The sequence below is a fragment of the Schistocerca gregaria genome, chromosome 3 (assembly GCF_023897955.1).
Source record: "Schistocerca gregaria isolate iqSchGreg1 chromosome 3, iqSchGreg1.2, whole genome shotgun sequence".
NCBI classification, from domain to species: Eukaryota; Metazoa; Arthropoda; class Insecta; order Orthoptera; family Acrididae; genus Schistocerca; species Schistocerca gregaria.
In genome coordinates this window covers 953,594,964-953,619,203 of record NC_064922.1, presented here as the reverse complement: position 1 = coordinate 953,619,203, position 24,240 = coordinate 953,594,964, and the positions used below count along the sequence as shown (strand labels likewise).

Genomic DNA, 24,240 nt, shown 5'->3' with positions numbered 1-24,240 from the left:
GCTAAACATGCCTTGGTGCACAGCCAGCACATCTTGGCACAGTGTTGCACCGTCCGAGTTATCTGGATACTTCCCACTAACATCAACCTTTCAGAACTCCGGAGGTGGGAACTTGCCCTTCAATATATCCTTCTTCCCATTACCCACCAGGCCTGAATCTCCACTAATTTCATGCTGCCGCTGCTCATACCTCACCTGCCATTCAAGATCTTCTTTGCCTCTGTACTTCCGCCTCGACTGACATCTCTGCCCAAACTCTTTGCCTTTACAAATGTCTGCTTGTGTGTGTGCGCGCGTGTGTGTATACCTATCCTTTTTCCCCCTAAGGCAAGTCTTTCCGCTCCCGGGATGGGAATGACTCCTTACCCTCTCCCTTAAAACCCACATCCTTTCAACTTTCCCTCTCCTTCCCTCTTTCCTGACGAAGCAACCGCCGGTTGCGAAAGCTTGAATTTTGTGTGTATGTATGTGTTTCTATCGACCTGCCAGCGCTTTTGTTTGGTAAGTCACATCATCATTGTAAACTCGCACGGTGTCCCGGGTTCGATTCCTGGCAGGGTCAGGGATTTTTCCTGCCTCGATATGACTGGGTGGTGTTGTGTCATCATCATGATCATCATATCATATCATATCATATAACAAATAAAGTTAAACTTAGAGTGCAAGATATTTGAGTTTTCACAGCATCAGCATTGTCATGTTCATTTTGTGCAGTTTTCAATTTGAATGCTTTAAAATTTATTTGAATATATTTTTGTTTGGTATTAATGTAAACTTTTACATAAACAACTGAACTGTTTCACTGAAATTGCTGACTGCAATTTTTATTGTTATTTAACAACAGTGGTCTGACCTGGGATGTTGTTGTTGTTGTTGTTGTCTTCAGTCCTGAGACTGGTTCGATGCACCTCTCCATGTTACTCTATCCTGTGCAAGCTGCTTCATCTCCCAGTACCTGCTGCAACCTACATCCTTTTGAATCTGCTTAGTGTATTCGTCTCTTTATCTCCCTCTACAATTTTTACCCTCCATGCTGCCCTCCAATACTAAATTGATGATCCCTTGATGCTTCAGAACATGGCCTATCAACCGATCCCTGCTTCTAGTCAAGTTGTGCCACAAACTCCTCTTCTCTCCAGTCCTATTCAATACCTCCTCATTAGTTATGTGATCTACCCATCTAATCTTCAGCATTCTTCTGTAGCACTACATTTCAAAAGCTTCTATTCTCTTCTTGTCCAAACTATTTATCGTCCACATTTCACTTCCATACATGGCTACACTCCATACAAGTACTTTCAGAAGTGTCTTCCTGGCACTTAAATCTATACTCGATGTTAACAAATTTCTCTTCTCCAGAAATGCTTTCCTTGCCATTGCCAGTCTACGTTTTATATCCTCTCTACTTCGACCATCATCAGTTATTTTGCTCCCCAAATAGCAAAACTCCTTTACTACTTTAATTGTCTCATTTCCTAATCTAATTCCATCAGCATCACCCGACTTAATTCGACTACATTCCATTATCCTCATTTTGCTTTTGTTGATGTTCCTATTATATCCTCCTTTCAAGACACTATCCATTCCGTTTAACTGCTCTTCCAAGTCCTTTGCTGTCTCTGACAGAATTACAATGTCATTGGCGAACCTCAAAGTTTTTATGTCTTCTCATTGGATTTTAATACCTACTCCGAATTTTTCTTTTGTTTCCTTTATTGCTTGGTCAATATACAGATTGAATAACATCGGGGATAGGCTACAACCCTGTCTCACTCCCTTCCCAACCACTGCTTCCCTTTCATGTCCCTCGACTCTTATAACTGCCATCTGGTTTCTGTACAAATTGTAAATAGCCTTTCGCTCCCTGTATTTTACCCCTGCCACTTCCAGAATTTGAAAGAGAGTATTCCAGTCAACATTGTCAAAAGCTTTCTCTAAGTCTACAAATGCTAGAAATGTAGGTTTGCCTTTCCTTAATCTATTTTCTAAGATACATCGTAGGGGCAGTATTGCCTCAAGTGTTCCAACATTTCTACAGAATCCAAACTGATCTTCCCCGAGGTCAGCTTCTACTAGTTTTTCCATTTGTCTGTAAAGAATTCGCGTTAGTATTTTGCAGCTGTGACTTATTAAACTGATAGTTCGGTAATTGTCACATCTGTCAACACCTGCTTTCTTTGGAATTGGAATTATTATATTCTTCTTGAAGTCTGAGGGTATTTCGCCTGTTTCATACATCTTGCTCGCCAGATGGTAGAGTTTTGTCAGGACTGGCTCTCCCAAGGCCGGGAGTAGTTCCAATGGAATGTTGTCTACTCCGGGGGCCTTGTTTCGACTCATGTCTTTCAGTGCTCTGTCAAACTCTTTACGCAGTATCATATCTCCCATTTCATCTTCATCTACATCCTCTTCCATTTCCATAATATTGTCCTCAAGTACATCACCATTGTATAGACCCTCTATATACTCTTTCCACCTTTCTGCTTTCCCTTCTTTGCTTAGAACTGGGTTTCCATCTGAGCTATTGATATGCATACAAGTGTGTCTCTTTTCTCTAAAGGTCTGGGATATACCGACAAAAAATTATCTGCGAAGCTAAGGGATAAATGAGGAATCTGTAATATACAGAACCCACATTTTGCTGCCGAAAGACTCACAAAGATGAGATAAGACTAATTACTACATGCACATATGCATTTAAAGTCATTTTACTGTTGTTCAATAAGCTAATGGAATAAGAAGAGATCCTAATACATGGTACAGTGAGAAATACCCTCTTCCATCCATTTCATAGTGATTTGCAGAGTATGACCACCATGCTGCTTCAGCGTATTCTCTCTATAGGAGAGGAAAGGACATCAAATACAATAGTACCGACCAGTTACAGATTATAATCATGGAATCCAGCCCAACACTGTGACTCTCACTTCAATACTAGTAGTGTTGCCACAAACAGGAACAGTCCAAATGAGCTATCCAATTATCTATGAGCAATTTCATATCCCAAGTCTTATGTTTACTAATGAATATTTGTCCTAGACAAACAATGCACCTACATCAATCACTCTCCAACAGCCAATGAGTGTTGAGTAGTGTTCCGAGTGCTCTGCTGGGAATGTCATACCCAATACGAGCTTTAAACATTATTCTAGCAGGTTGTTTAGTGAAATTTTATTCCACTTGTGAGTTGACATGGCTGATGGTTGTGACAAGCAAATTCTACACAAGGAACGAGACAATTTTCAGTATACACCCTTACACTAAGTGCAAAGCACTTGTATGGGTGTACTGCAACAATGCAATCCCCATCCATTTCCCAACCTGTGGAACTGTCCATGTTCATGGATCGTCCTACAGTAGAACAGTAGTGCACAGAAACAGTATATAGGGATACCAAGTGAATAATAAAAAAGAAATGTCTCATTACTTATTTAATTGAGGAATGTTACTACTTACCCATAGTTGTCATAGTCCCGCTCTTTTAATCTATCAATGTGTCTCTTCTTTAGGAGTAAAGTACCATTTTCGACAATGAGCAGAGGTCTACAGATTCGTCCTGCATCAGTGTAAATTCTTATTTCTCGGTCACGGATATCACGGATCATAGACACCTCACTCACAATGATATCCATCTGCCGTCGTAGTTTCCTCAGTGTTGCCATTAATTGTTCAGGGTCACGATGAATGCCAACCTATACATATAATTTAGCAGTATTAAGTGCTGTCAACATGATACTATTCACAATATTAATGACAAAATTCGAAAACTCAATGCTATATTGAATTTAATTCTCCTTAGAAGATTCAACATACTTTCCAATGGAAGCAACTACTTTGCTGAATACCCAAAAGCACACCATACATGTATTATTCCTACAAAATCAGGGATCACTCTGAAGATAATTACAGCATCTTTGAAGTTTCATTATTTTCCCTGCAGATAAGAGTGCTATGTAGCTCATGACCATCTATAACAAATTCCTAGTACATACCCAACAGCCATTGACAAAAATCTTTGTGGCATCAGCAATTGCAGATGGGGCAATCTCTTCTAAATTTTCCATGCTCCATTCTTCCAAGAACTCCAATATTGGAGACGGCTGAGATCCTACAGATATGTAGGCCATCAGCGCCAGATTTTTTACCAGACCTGGAAGTTTTAAGGAAATAATTAAGAAAATAAAATACCATTTTTACATAGAGGGACTCTGATGACTAGAGGCCTAACAGCACTTAATACAGGAATATGCAATATACCTTTGTAAGCAAATCACAGTTGTGAATATCAGAAATAGATCTCCACTTGGGGGATATTTCACGCCAAAAATAACACACCTATTCTTCCTGACTGAAGAACTATATCAGATACAAGAGAAAATATAAAGTGCGTACTGTGCCACTAATCTGTATCCTCTGCAGCAGAGGATTATGAAATGTGGCTCAAATGTAATATCCCATATTCACTAAGGTCACTGATGACTGACATACATTTGGCAAGGAAAACACTGCTATTAAAAATATTCCCCCTGTATCCATACATCAATGGAATTCGAATCAATACTTCAGCTGTGATGCCACAGTTTCTTTACTGTGTGGACTTAGCAAACACAATTTAAAACTACGGCGTTGTCCATACAAAAGGTACTTTAACTGCAGTAATTAAGCTAAATAAAATCTTTGACGCATCCAGAAGATTTCATAATGGTGCATAATTAATCAGTGGTTATAGCAAAGACAGTATACACTGCATTAATATTTATAACTGAATTGTTTTTCTTTTACTGCTGTGACTAATTCAAAATTTTTCACTCTTCTGTCTACAAACCGAATAACACTATATTATTTAATAGGCACTCAGGCATGCAAATCCATACACTATGGATTGGTGCCACTAATATGGTTCTTTAGAAGCCTCCCACTCTCTTAATTTATAACAACCTACTGTCAGTGACGCAATTTAGCTGATCATTTTTTTCCATCTCAGAGTGTTGGGTCCCACTGACTGCAAAAGTGCTAATCAACACAATGATTATCATATTAATGGAAAACCTTTGTCATTAGAAGTAGCTATAAACAGTAAATAATTCCTGCAGTTTATGGGAGAGCATATGTAAACTTTGTAATTACAACTCTCTTTCCTGGACTTGGTAAGCCTGGCTAACAGCAAAAATGCTGAAGGTTTCTGGACACTGCTGCTTCCTGATGAAATGATTCCATGAACTACCCTAATTTATAAACTGATGTTTTTACTAAATGGTAACCTTATGTAAATAACTAGAGATGTGAGGCTTCTTGAAAACAAAATGAACAATATCGTTTCCATGACAACTGATGAGTTTGATTTTTGTGACTCTTGGATTTTCTCGTTTTGACCATTGGTCTACAGAATTTTCTTCACTAATATTTCTGATGATGTTACAGTGCTCTGTTTGAGAGTTAAGTAGATCATGGCAATGATATATGACATGTTTGTTGTTCAGTGAGACAAATTTTGAACCCAATGGAATGTAAACAGTTTGTTTCAGAGCTAATAATAGTATACGGGTGGTTACATTTCTTTAATTGTCTTGCAGGTCAAGGCAGGGCTAGTGATACTTTAACTACTTTGTTCATACCCCTGGTTTTGGGAATTAATCCAGGTCTGCCAATAAATTTTTCCTCTAACAGCATAATTTCCTTGTGTAGTGCACACCTAACTGCACTAGGACTGCTTTGACGCTCACCACTGCGACTACGTGTTGCAAAAGTAAAAATATGTCTATTATGTGTGTCAGAGGACTGATTGTTATTTAGAGACAAACATAGAAAAACGAACTTACACAATGAACTTGCTTTGGTGCCTACATACTGTTTCATGATCATAATCTCTAAAACTGTTCCTTTACCATTTTAGATTTATTATTGACTTCCATACATCAGATTTGCTACTTTCAATACTTTTTATCATTCCCTTATGAATATGTGACCCTCAATCTTTTACCTAAGCACAAGCTGCTAAGCGATAGTATTAGGAGAAAGGCTGTTGTCTTTATGGGATTATTCTGCCCTTACTATAACCTCCAAGATTTTTTTACTTGGTTTGGACATTTCTAACTGTGTGTTGAAATAAAAACTTTCATTTATATAGTGATAAGCATTTTGGCTACATCTCTCGATCAGAGGATTTAACTGAAACAGAATACAATATATATGTAACATGTTTAATTTCATTCAGGAACATCAATTTACACTTCAGTACACTGGAGGGTTCAAGGCATGTGATCATATTAAACTACTGCTTATCACCTCCATGAAAAGTTCTTGGTGCACTACAGAAAAAAATTAAGTAGTCTATTTAAAAATTATTCAATACCACTCGGTAATCACAAAGTGTGCTCACAAAATAATTAAATTTTGCTGTCTGAAGCAGAAATATGCTGTTATTAACAAGTATGTAATTTGTTAATTTAACATGTTTCCCTTAACATGTTTTCACTTGCAGATCTCCAAGATACTGAATCAAGGTCATGGCCAGCCAGGAGTGGGCAGAAGGAGAAAAAAATTTTCCTGCTTCTTTGACTACAAATGCTGACTAGTCTACATGATCCTTCACACACTACTGTTAGTTGCTCCAGAATGAAGTGGCATTCCTCATGCCCAACGAAGAGCAGAAAATTTTAACAGCTGTGTGTTAGCTCTGCAAAAATTATACGTACAAAGTCTTTCAGTGACCCAAATTACGAGTTTGAAGAATCCTAAGTACAATCTTTAAAGTGTTGCAGTTCTATAAAACTTGTGTTTTCTGAAATAATAGCGTTTGGCAGTAATTTATTAATGAAATATTTTAGAACAATCAAAACATAATTCATTGTTAATAATATATCTGAATACTCATCCTTATTTGTCTATTCACTCGGGTTAAAAATTTAAGTATGAGCCAAGGCATTACAACCACTGCCCACAACAAGAATGAAATCACTTGGTTGTGTTGTGGGAAACGAAACATATAAGAGGGGCAGAGAAATGAAGAACAATTTGACCAATTAAATGGACTGAAAAATAAGAAAGCCACTGATGTGACTGACTGCTACAGGGCAGATTATTATGGCAAAACACATGGAAATGAAATCTCAAAGCATGCACTGCACCACAGACTTGAGGCAATGGGAGCAGTTTTATACAACAAGGGACATTCACCTGAGCTTGCATGGGATTTGCGATAATAATCTACAGCACCTTAACAGCTACAGACTACAGGAATATTGTTGCAGGCATCTTCCAGCAGGATAATTATGTGTCATAAGGTAAGAAACATTCTACAGTGGTTTGAGGGGCATGACAGGTAACTTAAGCTGTTATGTCCACAAAACTCACTTGATATGAACTCTAGGGAACAAATCTCTGATGATACAGGGTGCCAGCTCCGCACTCACAAGTCACAAGTTTACAATTTGAAGGAACTATAAGACCTGTGTGTAAAAATCTGGCACCAGGTACCCACAGATTCGTACTAAGGATTTATTGATCAATCCATTCCATCATGCAGAACTACTGCTGTATTCCATTCCAAAGGCAGACCAAGAAACTGTGAAGCAGGTGATCATAATGTTTTGACTCATCAATGTACAGCATACGAGAATCTTCATTATTTAAAATGACGAAACTATCAAATAGCACCTTTGTCAGCTGTGAGGATATACATACCTACAGCAGCACCTTCTGGTGTCTCTGCTGGACAAATCATCCCCCATAAAGTATTGTGTAGCTGACGGGGTTTCGCCAGTTTGCCATCTCGTCCTATAGGCGAGTTCACTCGACGAAGATGGGACAGCGTTGACGCAAATGTAAGCCTATTCAGCACCTTGTCATGAAAGAGAATCTTATATAGGATTTTTTAATATTTTCAGTAGACAAATAATAATTGACACTGATAAACATATAAAATTTATAAGACAACAAAAAACCATCACTATGTCATTATGTTTTATAACCCTTTCTCATCTATTACACATGCCAAAGCCTGATACTTCCTCTTCCTCCTCCACTTCTTTAATCCAAAGACTGGTTTGATACAGTTCTCCAAGCTATTGTATCCTGTGGAAGCCTCGTCGTCTTTGTACAGCTTCAACTGATATTCATCTGAACCTGCTTACTATATTCATCTCTTGGTCTCCCTCTACAATTTTTACCCTCTGCCCCTCCCCCCACTTCCCTTCCCTCCAATACTAAACTGATGATTCCTTGATATCTCAGAATGTGGTCTTTCAACTGATCCCTTATTTTAATCAAATGACATTGTAAGTTCCTTTTCTCCCCAGTTTATCCAGCACCACCACATTACTTGCCCGAGCTACCCAAATAACCTTCAACATTCCTCTAGAGCACCAAATTTCCAATGATTCTATTCTCCTCCTGTCTCAACAGCATTTCATACATATTTTACTACCATACAAAGCTACTTTCCACAACAAATACATCCAGAAGAGACTTCCTAGCACTTAATTTTGTATTAGATAGTAACAAATTCCTCTTTTTGAAATTCTTTCATCACTATTGCCAGTCTTCCTTTCATGTTATATCTAAGGCAACTATAGTTCTTTTTCTGCACCAATAGCAAAACTCATCTATTATACTGTCATTTTCAAATCTATTTCCCTCAGCATCACCTAATTCAATTTGCGTGCATTACACTGCCTTTTTAAGCTTTTGCAGATTTTCATCTTATATCTTTCACAGTCATTCTTTTCAACTACTTTGCTGTTTGACAGTGTTACAAAATCATCAACAAACGTTGTTGTTGTCATTGTCTTCAGTCCAGAGAGTGGACATGGATCTGTTCTTTACATCTGATGAAGCCTTGTTTTCACCTGAGTGGTTATGTCAACTCTCAGAATCACAGGTTTGAGGCAGCAGAGAATCCACGAACTTCCACAAAATGCCACTACATGATCAGAAGGTTGGGGTTTGATGTGCAGTGTCTGCACACTGCATTATTGGTCAAATCATTTTTCATCAGATGCTGTTTTGGTGCGTTAAATTGCCAACATTTTGAAACCGTTTGTGCAGCATTAACAGAGAAGGAAAAGACCTACAGTTACTTTAAACAGGATGGAATAACTGTACATACAGCCTGCTCAACCTTTGAGCACTTTTACACTCACTTCATGCCTGACAGTCGTTAGCAGAGGTCAGTCTGCCTGCAGACCTAGCTCGCCACCCAAGTCACCTGTGCTTTCAATGTGCCATTACTTTGTGTGGGAGGAGCCCCCAAGCCTGAGGTGTATCACAACAGCCCCCTCAGTCTTCAAGAACTGCGGCAGAACATTTTGAATGAGATTGCAGCAATTCCAGCAGTCCAGCTTGGTCTGCCTTGAACAACTTGCTGACCAGGGCCCAAAAGAGCCAAGAGATGAGCAGTGGTCACTTTCAACAATTGATATAGTCAGGTTAGTACAGTATTTCCTTCCCTCTGTTGTGTTTACATTTTCTGCCAGCCTCATTGAGATGCCTGGATTTCCTTTTGCTTGTTTCACTGACTGAATTTTTATATTTTTTCTTTTCATCAATTACAATCAGTATCTCCAGTGATATCCCACTATTTCTACTAGCCGTACCTTAACTTACCGATCCTCTTTTGCCTTCACTGTTTCAACTCTCAAAGTTATCCATTTGTCCTGCATCCTTTCCCCTTAGTGGTAAACTGTTACCTAACATCCATTGGAAACTCGACGCTCTCTGGTTGTTTCAAATTATTTAGGTCCCACCTTCTTAATATTCTACCCTTTTTGCAATCTCTTCAGTTTTAATCTACAGTTCATAACTAATAAATTTGGTCAGAGTAAACATATGTCTCCGGGAATGTCTTCCAGTTTACAATCTGGTTCTGAAATCTGTCTTAGCATTATATAATAAACCTGAAATCTTCTGATGTCTCCAGGTCTCTTCCATATATACTACCTTCTTTCACGATTTTTAAATTAAGTGCTAGCAATGATTAACTTACATTCTGTGAAAAATTCTACAAGGCAGTACCTCCTTCATTCTTTGCCCCACCTGTACCCTATTTTTCCTTCCTTTCCTTTTTCCACTATACAATTCCTGTCTTCCATCAGAGATTTTGTTCTCCCTTAACAACCTGAGTAATTTCTTCCAACTCGCCACACATTCTTTCAATCTCTTCATCTGCAGAGCTAGTAGGCATATAAATTTGTACTACCGTGCTGAACATTGGCACCATGTTTTACCTTGGCTATAAAAGAAACACCCACTACACTGTTAACAGAAGCGTACTGTCATTCCTAATTTCTTATTCATTACTGAAGCTATTCCTGCATTACCACTAAGCTACTTACCTGATTAAGGGATCTAACACCTAGAATACCAGTTTTGTTTCTTCTGATAACATCCTCCCTAACAGTCCTTGCTCAGTGACTGAGGTGGAAGACTATTTTACTTCCTGAATATTTTTCCTTAGAGAATGGCATCATCTAACCACACAGTAAAGTTGCATGCCCTTGCTTTCAGCCTATAATTATGTAGGAGATTAAATTCCATATGAAAAAATTAACATGGGTTCCATATCACCAAAATTACTCTGCAGAGCTCTGCAAGAAGTCTCTGTATCCTTAACCAGGCAAAAGAGAAATATGTGATAACTGACTTATCAAGGAGAGTAGGAATGACCTGCAGTACTTTCTGTAAACTACGTATAGTTTTACAAACAATGTTTTCTACATATTTGAAAATGAAATTTCAACTAGTTTTGATTTGTGGCAGAGGCAAATGGATTTTTGCTATGGAAACCATTCCACAAGTGAAGTTTGCTCAGCAAGCAATGGATACATACCTGTTTGGAATAACTATGGAGAATAAAAAAAGGTAAACAAATGTAACACTGGAGTAGAACGTGTAATTACAATTGCAACGAAATGAAATGGAAGTGAACTGGACATGTAACCAGGAGAATGGCAGGTACATGAAGCAAGGAAATACTACGCAGATTCAAAGAGAGAAGCACAGACTGAGGCAGCAATATAACTGTAGACAGTGGAAGACATTAGGAAATATGAGTGTGCAATATGGATGCATACAGCTAAAGACAACACATGGAGAAGTATAGAGAAACCCTTGATCCTGCAGTGACGTCAAATGACTGACACATATTTAAGTGTTCATCAAAGTGGAAGAGTAAAAATGAAATGTCAGATTTAGTAAATAGGAGCCATACAAAAGAAAAAGCCTGGTGACTGCATAAATATCTCAAATACATTTTACACCCATTTCTTGAGTTATGTAGAAAATTACGCATCACTTTTCACGTCACCAAATGTTAAAACTGCATGGCATCACGTGGGTAATGTATGAATAATCAACAACAGTGTTTTGACATGTTTAATGGTGAATGACAGACTACAAATTTTACAAAGTTTCATGGGTTGAAGACATCTGCTAAAAATGTTTGTAATATCCCAAGGTTTATCACAAATAACTTGACATTGATGTGTTGAATATTCAGGGTGTATATGTGGACAAGGAAAAAAAATTCCCAGATTTCCTGGTTAAAAGTACACTTTCTCCCGGGTGTAAACAGTTTTTCCCTGTTAACTGACAGTATATTTTTTCTCTGAACTGTATAACTTATGAATCCTTTGAATAGTTATGGTTTTATACATGGGCGTAGAATTTACCGGTGATTTAGAAAACATGTTTTGGAAAGATCTTTGATGTGCAGCAACATGTACGCTGCATATTTTCTTATTACAAAAGTATAAATTCGAATTCCACCAAACAGGGCGTGTTACTTTCTAAAGCACTGAAATCGAGATTGAGATGTGCCTGTGTAAGCCAGTCACAGGTCATGTCACATGATCTCACCAGCCGATTACAGCGGATATTCAGAGCTTAGGACACGTGATGTCAGCCATTAGCAACATCACTTTTAAGTAGCGAGAACACACAAACAGGAAAAGTTAATGGTTCAAATTAATATACATAATGTTGCTACAAGAAAAGCAAAGCTTTCGCATACAATATGGTCTCTAAGGTTAATACACTGCAAGAGAAGTTAAGCTTTCACATATAATGGTCTTTTATGCGAGTATTACACTTTAAGATATATCACACAAATGAGACAGTAAAATTTTTAATAACGACACGACATATTCTTCTAAATGGCTCATCATCAAAAGGTTGATTTTTAAATGAGAGGAAAACGCTCTGTGTTGCCCTAGAGTGCCAGATAACAGGCGCCACCGTGCTTGGGCAGCTACAATGACGTAGGATGCCCGTATGTTCGTACGCGTAAAACATTGAAAGATCTTACATTATGTCATAAAAGAAACAAGACATCAGAGGATGTCTCCAAGAGCATCGGAATTTCGTGACACATACTAAAATGTGCACATTTGTATGTCCAGATTCCCAATGAAGTAGGCCTCCACCTGATATTAAGCTATTCATTGTGATTTTCGGGAACACCAGTACTATGTTATCTCATGTTTGGTTATTTATGATACATGCTACAAAATGATAACATGCACTTGAAATGCAGCGAACAGTTTAAACTAGCCAATAGTGTGGAATTATAAACTTAGTTTTAAATATATTGACTGCCTCAGCAGAACGGATTAATAAAAGAAAATTTCTTTAGCAAACTGACAATAACTTCATTGTTCTGCAAGGCGATTAATGCTTGACGGTCAGAAAAATGGAAATAAAATAAAATCTGAAACTAATAACATATTTTTGCCTTCTGTAACTATGTGAATATATTTCTCAATTCACTTGATAGCTGCCGGCCACAGAAATCCGTTTTGTTTTCATTTGACATGAGAGTAGTGAACAAAGAGGAAACAGCAAAAATCTCTAAATGTAAACACGGGTCATGTGGAGTCTACCCACTTCCCCACTATAACTCAGACTGCTCTTGTGTATCAGTCCTGGATCTACGATATTTCTGAACCGGAGTAATAGTAGAAATACTAGATAGTGGTGTCCCCACCCCCCTTCCCCCTGCTCGAGCGTTGGAGATAGAGTCAAAAATTTTAAAAATCAAATTTTCAGCAATATTTTCATTTTGTAGGGCACATCTTTCTGAAGAGTCTGATGCATAAACCATATATGTTCAAGGAAATGTATGGCATGTTACTTGGTCTTAAGGGTGCCACAGTGCAGTGCCATGCCTCTTCACACAGCATTCTTCTATCGCACGTCATTGTATTTCGCTCTGTGAAATTGAGACGTGTACTTTTTGTAATGGATGCCATCAAGCTATATTCACGACAGTGGAAATTAAAACGTCCTGTAGTGCCTCTCCTACATCCTGCCTCTCTTTTCCTCGCAGTTAATACTGGAAGGGATTATTTGTAAAGAAGAACTCTTTAGAAAATTTGTACTTTTTATTCCCTATTAGCTAACAACTTGCTGCTTTGTGGGACATAAACTGCCAGATTCATGTGGGATACATAACAGCAGTAAAGAAAAGGGACAAGCAAGACAGTACCCGTTTCTTCAACCCTTAGCACCTAGTTTTTTCTCTCTCTAATCTAGCTACAGCTTTCCTTTCTGCAAAAGAATCTATTACCTAATCAAAGCTCGTCAAACGTTTTGCTACATGAAAAATTGAAATGTTGTTGCCTAATACTAAAGAAGTTGTTAATACAAATGGGACCCAAGACTGGTGTGGTTTCTCAATCTGATTATGTCTGTTTTGTCCCTGTCTCCTAGATAAAACAAAATAGGCTTTCTAATACTGCAGCAATTGTAAAACACACAAAATAAACGAGGCTGTTTTGGTACAAATGGTCATTTTTATAACACGACAGAATAAAATTCACAAAGTACCAATATTAAATGTGTATTAGGCCTACTACAAGCAAAAAGATTTATGTTTGGAAATAGTTTCACATTTCATTCACACGCTCCACTTTCTCAAGTAATAGAGCGAAAAAAAGTAGTACGAAATTTTTATACATACACAGAATCATTCTTCCATAATTTGTGTGATGTCCCCGTTCTTCTCTTCCTCGTTCTAATAAACAGTTTTGTCATCACTAATTCTGTAACTACTACTACCAATGTCAAAGCTTATTCGCCAGTTAACTCTGCCAGGATCGTCGGTTTCGTTATCCTGCCATTATTCTCCGGTTAAGCGTTGTTACATCTTCGTGAAACACTTTTCTGCGCTACTTCCAGAATAGGACTTAAAAGTGGCTGCTAGCTGGAGACTAGACAACTGGCCATTACTATTATAGCGATCTGGCCAAAACTTTTCTACCAACATTTTATTATTTTCTTGAATTCACCGAGAAGACAATACATAATATTTCTTACCTGTTTTTCCTGTTAGTCGTTTATTTCCACTCTGGTAGTCTGAATTTATGGATTTCATTGGTTATTATAACAACGCTCATCATTCGCAAACCCATTCAACCACATAATCAGAAAGCGGTTGGTATTCATCTCTTCGGCTTCACTGCACTCAGCTCTTATAGTTGCTTTTGTCTGCAGTAAAGTTTATTTTTAGTTGCGACGAGGATTCCCCGACAGAGACAGTGCGAACACTATGCACGCATTCACAAATCATTCAGAAACCAATTTAGAATGTGTTTCAAAGTCATATGAATCCAATGTGCGCTGGATGCTTGGCGCTTTGTGTAAAAGTTTTTATCCCCCTCAAGAACATGAATTTGCCCCCCCCCCCCCCCCCCCACCTCCTAGATCCGGGCCTGCTATGCATGCATGAATCTGGTAGTTTTGGTGTGTCAGTAAAATTATTCCCGATAGCATCTAGCTGCTGGCTGGGACTGGTTACACAGCCAACAGCCACATTTCTGTAGCCAGAAGCGGGAGAAGGCATTACTCAATTGCGCATACGCATGATCTCACTCGTAACTGCTAAAATGAATCTAATGCAAACAGTTGTGACGTCAAGCTCCTCGGAGGCAATTTGTTGTTATGAAGCATTGCATAGTCTTCTTAAAGTCTTTGACACATTTTTCTGTGGGCAAACGCTTGTATGAGCACTGTGTTTTATTGTTTTATACGGCAAATTTCCTTTGCAATTTAAGTTTTATTTTTGTTTGTCCTCTCGTTCATGTTTTACTGCTGCAGTATTATTCCTCAATAGTGGGATACAGTAATATCCTTTGTTACAGTATCAGTTCTTACTAGTCAAAATTAGAAAAATTTAACTGAAAACGAAAACAATGAAAAATTCCCGGGTTTTTCCCCAGGTTTCTCACGTATGAAAAAATTCCCGGATCTCCCAGTCGTCCTGGGTAGTATACACCCTGATATTGCATAGTGTCTCTCACTGGCATGTGTTGTTACTAAGCATCGCTCAAACAGCTACTGTAATTGTAGTAATGACATATTCTTCAGTGTATTATTACTGGTTGAATCAATGCTTTGCTTTGCTCTCAAGGACTGACACCAATTTTTTAACCACTTTCCCATTGCGTGTGCGTGCATGCGTGTGAGACTGTCCTACAAATGAATGTATCACAAGAGCTTTCAAAAAATTTGAACTGAATTTCAATAAACTGCAAAGCCAGTTGGAGGTAGGACCCAATAAAAAAATTTCTGCACTACTTGTGGAAATTATGTTTCATTAACATGAGTACAGAGATCATGTTATTGTCACACAAAATGTGATGCTATACAGTATTTGTCAGAAATGAAACAGCTGGTTTATTAATAGTATAGCTGCAAGGAGAAGTACAGCATCAAGATTCGGGTAGGTTGGTTGTCTCCAAATGACTTAAATGCCATCCCTCTGCTCTCTAATGGACTGTACCAGGAAATACACCAATTAGTAGCGACATATGTAGAAAATTTTATTACAGCCAATGATTGCTGCTTTTGCAAGTGGCACTGCGAAGAAACTCTTTGTTACATCTGTTATAACAACCAAACACCAGCTGAGACTTCAGTAGAAGTAAGTGCTCCATGCATCCGCAGCTCCCATGAAACATGTCTGCCAGAGCAACAGGAAATGTGTTGCGACTGATTGATTGTCACCTTAGGAGACATCAATCAGATGGATGAGAAATGTCAAAGGCTGTACTATATGAAAATCTGATGGCTAATCCCATGTGTAATTGTAATTCAAACAACAGAACTTACCTGCGAGACTCCAGCCCTAGCCTGATGAGCCTTTTTCTGATCACCCCAATTGCCAGTAGCCAAAGAGTACCGCAGACCATCTGTGATTATTTTTGTCTTGATAGCCAGTTCCAAGTTGAAATCTTTTCCACGATCTATAAACTTTTGAGCATACATGCGCACCTCCTTCATCAGATTTTTGAAAAGCCTGTAAAAGAAAATAAAACCCTTTTTCTATTCAGTAACACAGACCTACCAGGAACAACTTTATTGCAATATTGGACAATATTCTAAAGAAGTCACGGCAGCAGTCAGTGGTACACAAATATAGTGAAGCTGCCACACCTCTGAAGCTTGATTTGAACAGCACAGTGTTTTACCACACATCATCCTATTAGAGGTCTCACATCCTTGCCTTCCTCTTTACCTATGGACTGACTTAAGTTTCAGTCTGACTCCAAATCACAGCACTTCTTTCTTCATATTAGCAAACACTGCCAGCAATAACTGGCCAAAATTCTGGGACCGACTGGGGATTATGATCTTAAACTTTGGGTTTAATCTGACACTTTAGCCTCTGACCCTCCAATATACAGTGGAAAAAAAAGAAAAAAAAGAAAAAAAAATTATAATGAGGGAAACATTCCACGTGGGAAAAATATATCTGAAAACAAAGATGATGTAACTTACCAAACGAAAGCGTTGGTATGTTGATAAACACACACACAAAATTCTAGCTTTCGCAACCCACGGTTGCTTCATTAGGAAAGAGAGAAGGAGGGGGAAGACGAAAGGATGTGGGTTTTAAGGGAGAGGGTAAGGAGTTATTCCAATCCCGGGAGCGGAAGGATTTACCTTAGGGGGGAAAAAAGGACACACACACACACACACACACACACACACACACACACACACACACACACACATTTACAAACACATGCAGACATGTGTAAAAGCAAAAAAATATTATGACGTAAAGAAAATGAAGCCATACAGACTTAGCTAAATAACCACATTTTATGATAACATGGGTACAATACAGGAACTTGAAAAGCACAGAACATGTGATATAATTAAAATTTGACAGGGATCATATATGGAAATATCAAGTAAAAGGATATTATTTGATCTACAAGGGTTGACAAAACTAATGCCTCCACCTTTGTAACTCTTCAACAGTTGGCAGCATTGGTATGCGGCAGGTACTGGCTTGTTCCATAGCCTATTCTCTACAGCTACAGTTGGCGGGAAGCCTTAGCACTGAACGGCTGTGTTGTTACAGTGTAAAGTATGGAACCCTGTGCAGACCAATGCGATTTAAGCATCGTGCACCCATTCAATTCTTGATAGCAGAAGGTGTCACCCCAAAAGAGATTCATCAGAGAATGAAAGCAGTTTGTGGTGATTGTGTTGATGTGAGTACTGTGCGTCGTTGGGCGAGTAAGTTTAAAGAAGCTGAGGTGGGAACATCTTACATGCAGGACAAACAAAGAGTTGGGTATCCTACTACAGCAACCAACGAGTTTCACAAGCAAAATGTTGACATTGAGTCAGGACGATTGTCGTATCACTCAGAGAAATTGCAAACACAATCGGCATTTCACAACAATGTGTGGGTCACATTATTGCTCTGCTTGGCTATCGGAAGATCTGTGCACGATGGGTACCCAGGATGCTGACTCCTGGAATGAAAGAGCACAGACTTGAAATTTGTCGGTAACTCCACTCACATTATGAGAATGAAGGTGACGACTTTCTCCATTCTATTGCGACAGGAGACGAAATGTGAGTACACCATTACGACCCGGAGATGAAATGACAGTCTTTGGAATAAAGACATAAGGACTCACTCCAGAAAAAGAAATTCAAGGCGCAGCCCTCAGTTGGAAAAATCATGGCCATAGTATTCTGGGACGCAGATTGTGTTATCCGTGTTGATTTCCTTGATCGTGGAACAATAATAAACTCAAGAATGTTAAGTCAATACGCTGCGAACTCTGAAATGATGGCTGACAAGGGTCCAAAAGGAAAAGGGAAATGTTTTCCTAGAGCATGACAATGCCAAACCACACACTTTATGTGCCACCATAGCAGAACTTCAGAGACTGAATCTCACCACTGTACGGCATCCTCCATACGGTCCAGATTTAGCATCGTTTGATTTCCATCTGTTCCCGATACTGAAAGACGACCTGCTGGGACATTGAGAGAACTGTGAGACTGTGGTTGCTGAAACAGAGTGTTGACTTCTTCAGTGACTGCTTCAGAAAACTTTTTCATTGCTGGCAGAAATGTATCCAACTGGCTGGTGATTGTGTGGTAAAGTGAACATTGGCAATTAAAGATCACATTCTAAGTATTATTTCTGCGTGTGATTTATTAAAATATTCCCACCCAAACCCAATTAACGAATGTGGAGGCATTACTTTTCATTCAATCCTTGTATAATTCATCAAGGTAGAAATATCGAACAGCACAGTGGAACTAAGGCTACAAGTAGAAGCACTTAGAGGGGTAATGAAAGTAATATGAGCACTAAGACAAACTGATGTTTGTCTCATCTGGAACACACTAGTGCTAATATTAACAACAACGTACTACACGTTCATAACTGGGTGAAGCACATCCTATTTTTTTTTCTTTTTTTTGGGGGAGGTTTAAGGGCGCTCAACTACTGAGGTCATGAGATGTCTTCGGACAAGCCAGTGAAAGTAATAAAACGAAGAACACGAGGAGCTGCTTGAGCGTCATCAGCTAAAATATCCTGTAACATAGATGGCAGAGACAGGACAACATGAGATTGACTAAAACGGGGACACGACAATAAAACATGGCGCACTGTCAATGCATGACCACAAGGGCACTGCGAGGCTGAGTCAGTGGAGAGCATGTAGTGGTGGCTAAACCGGCAATGCCCAATCCGCAACCTGGTCAGAAGGACCTCTTCTCACCTAGATGGTCGGGAGGAGGTTGTCAAAGAAGTTGGGAACGGTGTTACGGCCCTTACGGCCCGGAGCTTGTTTCCTTGAAGTGAAGACCAAGTATCCCACCACAATGACACAAGCCTCTTACAAACAACCCCACTAATGTCAGATGACGGGAGACAATGGGAGGCTGGCCGAGGCAGGGGGACTGCAGCCTTTGCTGCAGCATCAGCAGCCTCATGCTGCATGCTCCTACATGGCCGGGGACCCACAGAAAACTGACAGGAGAGCCATCATCAGCAAAAGAATGGAGGGACTGCTGGATCTGTTGCACCAAGGGATAGACCGGATATGGAGCTCCAAGGCTCTGAAGAGCACTGAGTGAATCAGAGCAGAGTATATACGATGAATGGCGGTGGCGCCGGGCATACTGAATGGCCTGATGGAGAGCAAAAAGCTCGGCCGTAAAGCTGGAACACTGGTCGAGGAGCCGGTATTTAAAGGTGACGGCCCCGACGACAAAGGCACAGCCGACACCATCGTCAGTTTTGGAGCCATCAGTGTAAATAAAGGTGTGACTGGCAAGTCACGCACGAAGTTCGACAAACCGTGAGCAATACACTGCAGCTGGAGTACCCTCCTTCGGTAGTGAGCTGAGGTCGAGATGAATACGAACCGGAGCCTGGAGCCAAGGTGGTGCCGGGCTCTCACCCTCTCTGAAGGTGGTAGGGAGAGCAAAATCCAATTGTCTAAGCAGGCGACGAAAGCGGACTCCAGGGAGCAGCAGGGCAGACACGTACAACCCATACTGACGGTCGAGAGAATCGGCGAAGAAGGACTGATAAGAGGGGTGGGCGGGCATTGACAACAGCCGGCAGGCATACCGTCAAAGCAATACGCCACGCCGGTAGGTCAATGGTAATTTGGCAGCTTCAGCATAAAGACTCGACGGGACTAGTGTAGAATGCTCCAGTCGCAAGACGTAACCCCCGATTGTGGATGGAGTTGAGACGGCGAAGAGGGATGGACGAGCAGACGAGGCTCCCATAATCCGGCTTTGATCGGACTATTGACCGATACAAGCAGGACAGTGCGATCCGCTCCCCAAGATGAACCACTAAGAACTCTGAGGACATTAAGGGAACGTGTACAACGGGCAGCCAAATAAGAGACGTGCGGAGAACAACAAAGTTTCCTGTCCAGTGTGAGCCCTAAAAACTTAGTTGTTTCCACGAATGGGAAAACAACGGGACCGAGATGTAAGGATGGCGGAAGGAACGCTTTATATCGCCAAAAGTTGATGCAAACCGTCTTCTCTTCAGAGAACCAGAAGCCATTAGCCACACTCCATGAGTATAGGCTGTCAAGACAACGCTGAAGGCAGCGCTCCAGGAGGCATGTTCTCTGGGCACTGCAGTAGATTGCGAAGTCATCGACAAAAAGAGAGCCTGAGACATTAGGTGGAATGCAATCCATAATTGGATTGATCGCTATGGCAAAAAGGGCTACGCTCAAGACAGAGCCCTGAGGCACTCCGTTCTCCTGGAGGAAGACGTCGGACAATACGGAACCCACACGTACCCAAAAGTTTCGATCTGTTAAAAAGGAATCAATAAAAAGGGGCAGGCGACTGCGTAGACCCCACCTGTGCATAATGCGGAGGATACCTCCTCTCCAACAGGTATCATAAGCCTTCTCCAAATCGAAGAACACGGCTACCGTTTGGTGCTTTCGTAAAAAGTTGGTCATGATGAATGTCGACAAGGTCACAAGGTGGTCAACAGCGGAGCGGTGGCGACGAAAGCCGCATTGAACATTGGTAAGTAACCGTCGAGATTCAAGAATCCAAACTAACCGAGCGTTAACCATGTGCTCCATCACCTTACAGACACAGCTTGTAAGAGAAATGGGGCGATAACTAGAAGGAAGGTGTCGATCCTTCCCGGGTTTGGGTATAGGAACAACGACGGCGTCATGCCAACACATGGGGACTTGACCTTCGGTCCAGACACGATTGTTGGTACGAAGAAGAAAGCTTTTGCCTGCCGGAGAAAGGTGTGTCAGCATCTGAACATGAATGGCATCTGGCCCCAGAGCAGAGGACCGGGACAGTGCAAGTGCACGTTCGCGTTCCCGCATAGTAAAGGGGGCATTATAGTTTTCCAGATTCGGTGAGTGGAAGGAAGGTCGCCGAGCCTCTTCTGCCTCTTTCCTGGGAAGGAAGGAAGGCAGGGTGGTAATGGGCGGAGCTTGAAACCTCTGCGAAAAAGCGGCCGAAGGCGTTGGAGACATCCACAGGATCAACAAGTATCTCATTACCTGAAGTCAGGCCAGGTACCAAGGAGTGGGCCTTAATGCCCGACAGCCGGCGCAGGCCACCCCAGACGACAGAAGAGGGAGTAAAACTGTTAAAGGAGCTGGTGAAAGAGGCCCAACAAGCTTTTTTGCTGTCTTTGATGACTCTACGGCAGTGCGCTCGGAGTCGTTTGTATCCAATACAATTCGCCAACCTAGGATTGCGGCCAAAGGTGCGTAAAGCATGTCGTCGAGCACGGATAGCGTCTCTACAAGCCTCATTCCACCAGGGGACGGAAACGCGACGTGAAGAAGAGGTAGTACGAGAGGAATGGAACATTCGGCAGCATTGATGATAACAGTCGTGAGGTATTCGACCTGACTGTCACAACTGAGAAAATCGTGGTCCGGAAAGGTCGCCAGGGAGGAGTAAAGTCCCCAGTCAGCTTTCGGTATGTTGCAGCTCGAAGGACGTGGGGATGGTGTGTGGTGCAGGAGACGAACGACACAGGGGAAATGGTCGCTCAAATAGGTGTCAGAAAGGACATACCACTCGAACCGACGAGCAAGAGTGGTAAAGCAGATCGAGAGGTCCAAGTGGGAGTAGGTATGAGTAGAGTCCGAGAGGAAAGTCGGGGCGCCAGTATTGAGACAGGCAAGATTGAGATGGTTTAAGACATCCGCCAAGAGGGAGCCTCTCTGACAGGATGCAGGAGAGCCCCAAAGGGGAGGATGGGCATTGAAGTCGCCAAACAATAAAAACGGCGGAGGAAGCTGAACAATCAGGTGCATCATGTCAGCCCGACTAACTGCGGATGACGATGGAGTGTAGACAGTACAAAGAGAAAAAGTAAAGGCAGAAAGAGTAATACGGACAGCTATTGCTTGGAGTGGGGTGGTCAATGGGATGGGATGGTAATAGACATCGTCCCAAACGAGCAACATGACCCCACCATGAGCTGGAATACCGTCCACAGGCGTGAGGTCAGACCGCTCCGAGGTATAGTGGGTAAAAGCAATACGGTCAGTTGGGTGCAACTTGGTTTCCTGGAGACCAACGACGAGCGGACAGTGCAGGCGGAGGAGCAGTTGTAATTCCTCACAATTAGATCGAATACCTCTTATGTTCCACTGTAACAAAGCCATCGCTAGTCAGAAAAAAGGGGGAACAAAACAGGTGAAGAGCTGGTCACCTTGACGGCAGCGGAGGGCCAGGTTTCGAGGGAACAACGCTACAACCGGCGGGAGGCGGATCCTGTTCCATCGAGTCGTCGCCAGCTGTGGCCGCATTCCTGGGTTGCGTAGGAGGGGCAGCATCATTCGCCGACGACGGGCCAGCTGAGCGCCTGGCAGCAGAGCATCCCGGCGAAACTGAAGACGGCCGCTCACGGATGGAGCGTCAGACGAAACGCTCCGGGGTGGAGAGGGGGATAAAGACTACTTCTTGGAGGCCTTCTTGGAAGTCCAATGAGGCACGGGGATGGTGGGCTGGGCCCGAAGAAGGTCCTCACGCGCTGGGTCCGTTATGGAACGCCGGACCTCGTAAGCCGGGGTCCGGAATGTTTCCCCGATGGACGCCTGAGAAGAGGATCGATTCTCAGGGGGAGGAGGAGGAAGGGTGGCCCCTGGGGCAGGGGCCGAGAGGGAGGAGGATTTGGGAGGGAGGGATTTGGGAGGCGGAGGAATAGACCCCGGATGGGGTGAGGAGGTGGAGGGGGGACAGGATAGGGGTGAGGATACTGTGGAAGGAGTGGACATGACTGAGGAAAACGAAGTTGTCAACGTCACGGGATGGAGGCGGTCATACTTCTTCCTGGCCTCAGAACAAGAGAGAGATGGTCCAAAGTTTTTAATTCTTGAATCTTCTTCTCCTTCTGATATGCGGGGCAATCTAAAGATCTAGGCGAGTGGAGGCCACGACAATTAACACACCGAGGTGGTGGGGTGCATGTATGTTCCTCACGAAGAGGACGTCCACAGTCGCCACAAAGGGGCTCAGACTCACACCGTGACGACAAGTGCCCAAAGCCCAAACACTGAAAGCAGTGCAAAGGAGGCGGGACTTAAGGTCGCATGCGACGGTCTTTGGGGCCGCGCTGGACTCGCCGGACGAAATTCACGCCTTGGCGCTCCAGGTTGGCTCTGAGCTCCTCATCAGATTGCAGCAGGAGGTCCCGATGAAAAATAACCACCTGCGTCCTATTCAGTGCCAGATGCGGGACAATGGACACTGGGATGTCCCCTAGTCGGTCGCACGCCTGGAGCGCCGCCGACTGTGTGGCGGAGGTGGTCTTTATAAGAACGGACCCCGAACGCATTTTACTGAGAGCCTCACTTTCCCCGAAGATGTCCTCGATGTGCTGGACAAAGAACATGGGCTTGTTTGGGGTGGGGAACGTTCCCCCTATCAGTCCAAGAACAGACTAAATAGCGGGGGAAGTACTTCGCCCCAAGCCGGCGGGCCTGTCCTTCCTCCCAGTGAGTGGCCAAGGGGGAAAGGGCAGGAGAACCAGAACCAGAGACAGTACCTTTCTTTTTAAAAGACTCTGCCGCAGATCGACCTGATACATGTTGACGTTTTATCTGCGAAATGTCCGCCCCGATACCACCCACTCCGACCAGGGGCTCTCCCCACGGGCGCCACCCAGCCTCAGCAAGGGCCACCTGGCAGGATGACCGTTGCCGGGAGTCCTGATGCCCCAAGGAGACGGACATCTACTCCTTGGCCGACATGGGGAGGGTGCAGCTCAGGTATCGGCAGTACGTTCCCTGTGTTGTCAGGGGGCTACAACCTAGAGGGTACATGGCGACCCCAGCACAACGGGCTGGCTACCGTGCTGGATTTTGGGTGCCATGAAAAGTCAATCATGATTGTAGGTGCAGATGGGGACGCACTATGGGTGTAACTTGTTCAACCCATCAGGCGTTTAGGCCCAAT

At 42.1% G+C, this 24,240-nt stretch overlaps 1 protein-coding gene across 1 annotated transcript in view; it reads right to left on the bottom strand.

Moving 5' to 3' along the window:
• LOC126355927 (DNA-directed RNA polymerase II subunit RPB2) overlaps window positions 1-24,240 on the bottom strand; it is a 92,634-nt gene that overhangs the window by 37,878 nt on the left and 30,516 nt on the right. Inside the window, exons 9-12 of the mRNA XM_050006489.1 lie at window positions 16,105-16,291; window positions 7,684-7,840; window positions 3,993-4,150; window positions 3,457-3,692 (exon numbers count right to left, since the gene is read on the bottom strand). Of these exons, the coding sequence (XP_049862446.1) occupies window positions 3,457-3,692; window positions 3,993-4,150; window positions 7,684-7,840; window positions 16,105-16,291 (738 nt within the window). The remainder of the gene's footprint in view (window positions 1-3,456; window positions 3,693-3,992; window positions 4,151-7,683; window positions 7,841-16,104; window positions 16,292-24,240) is intronic.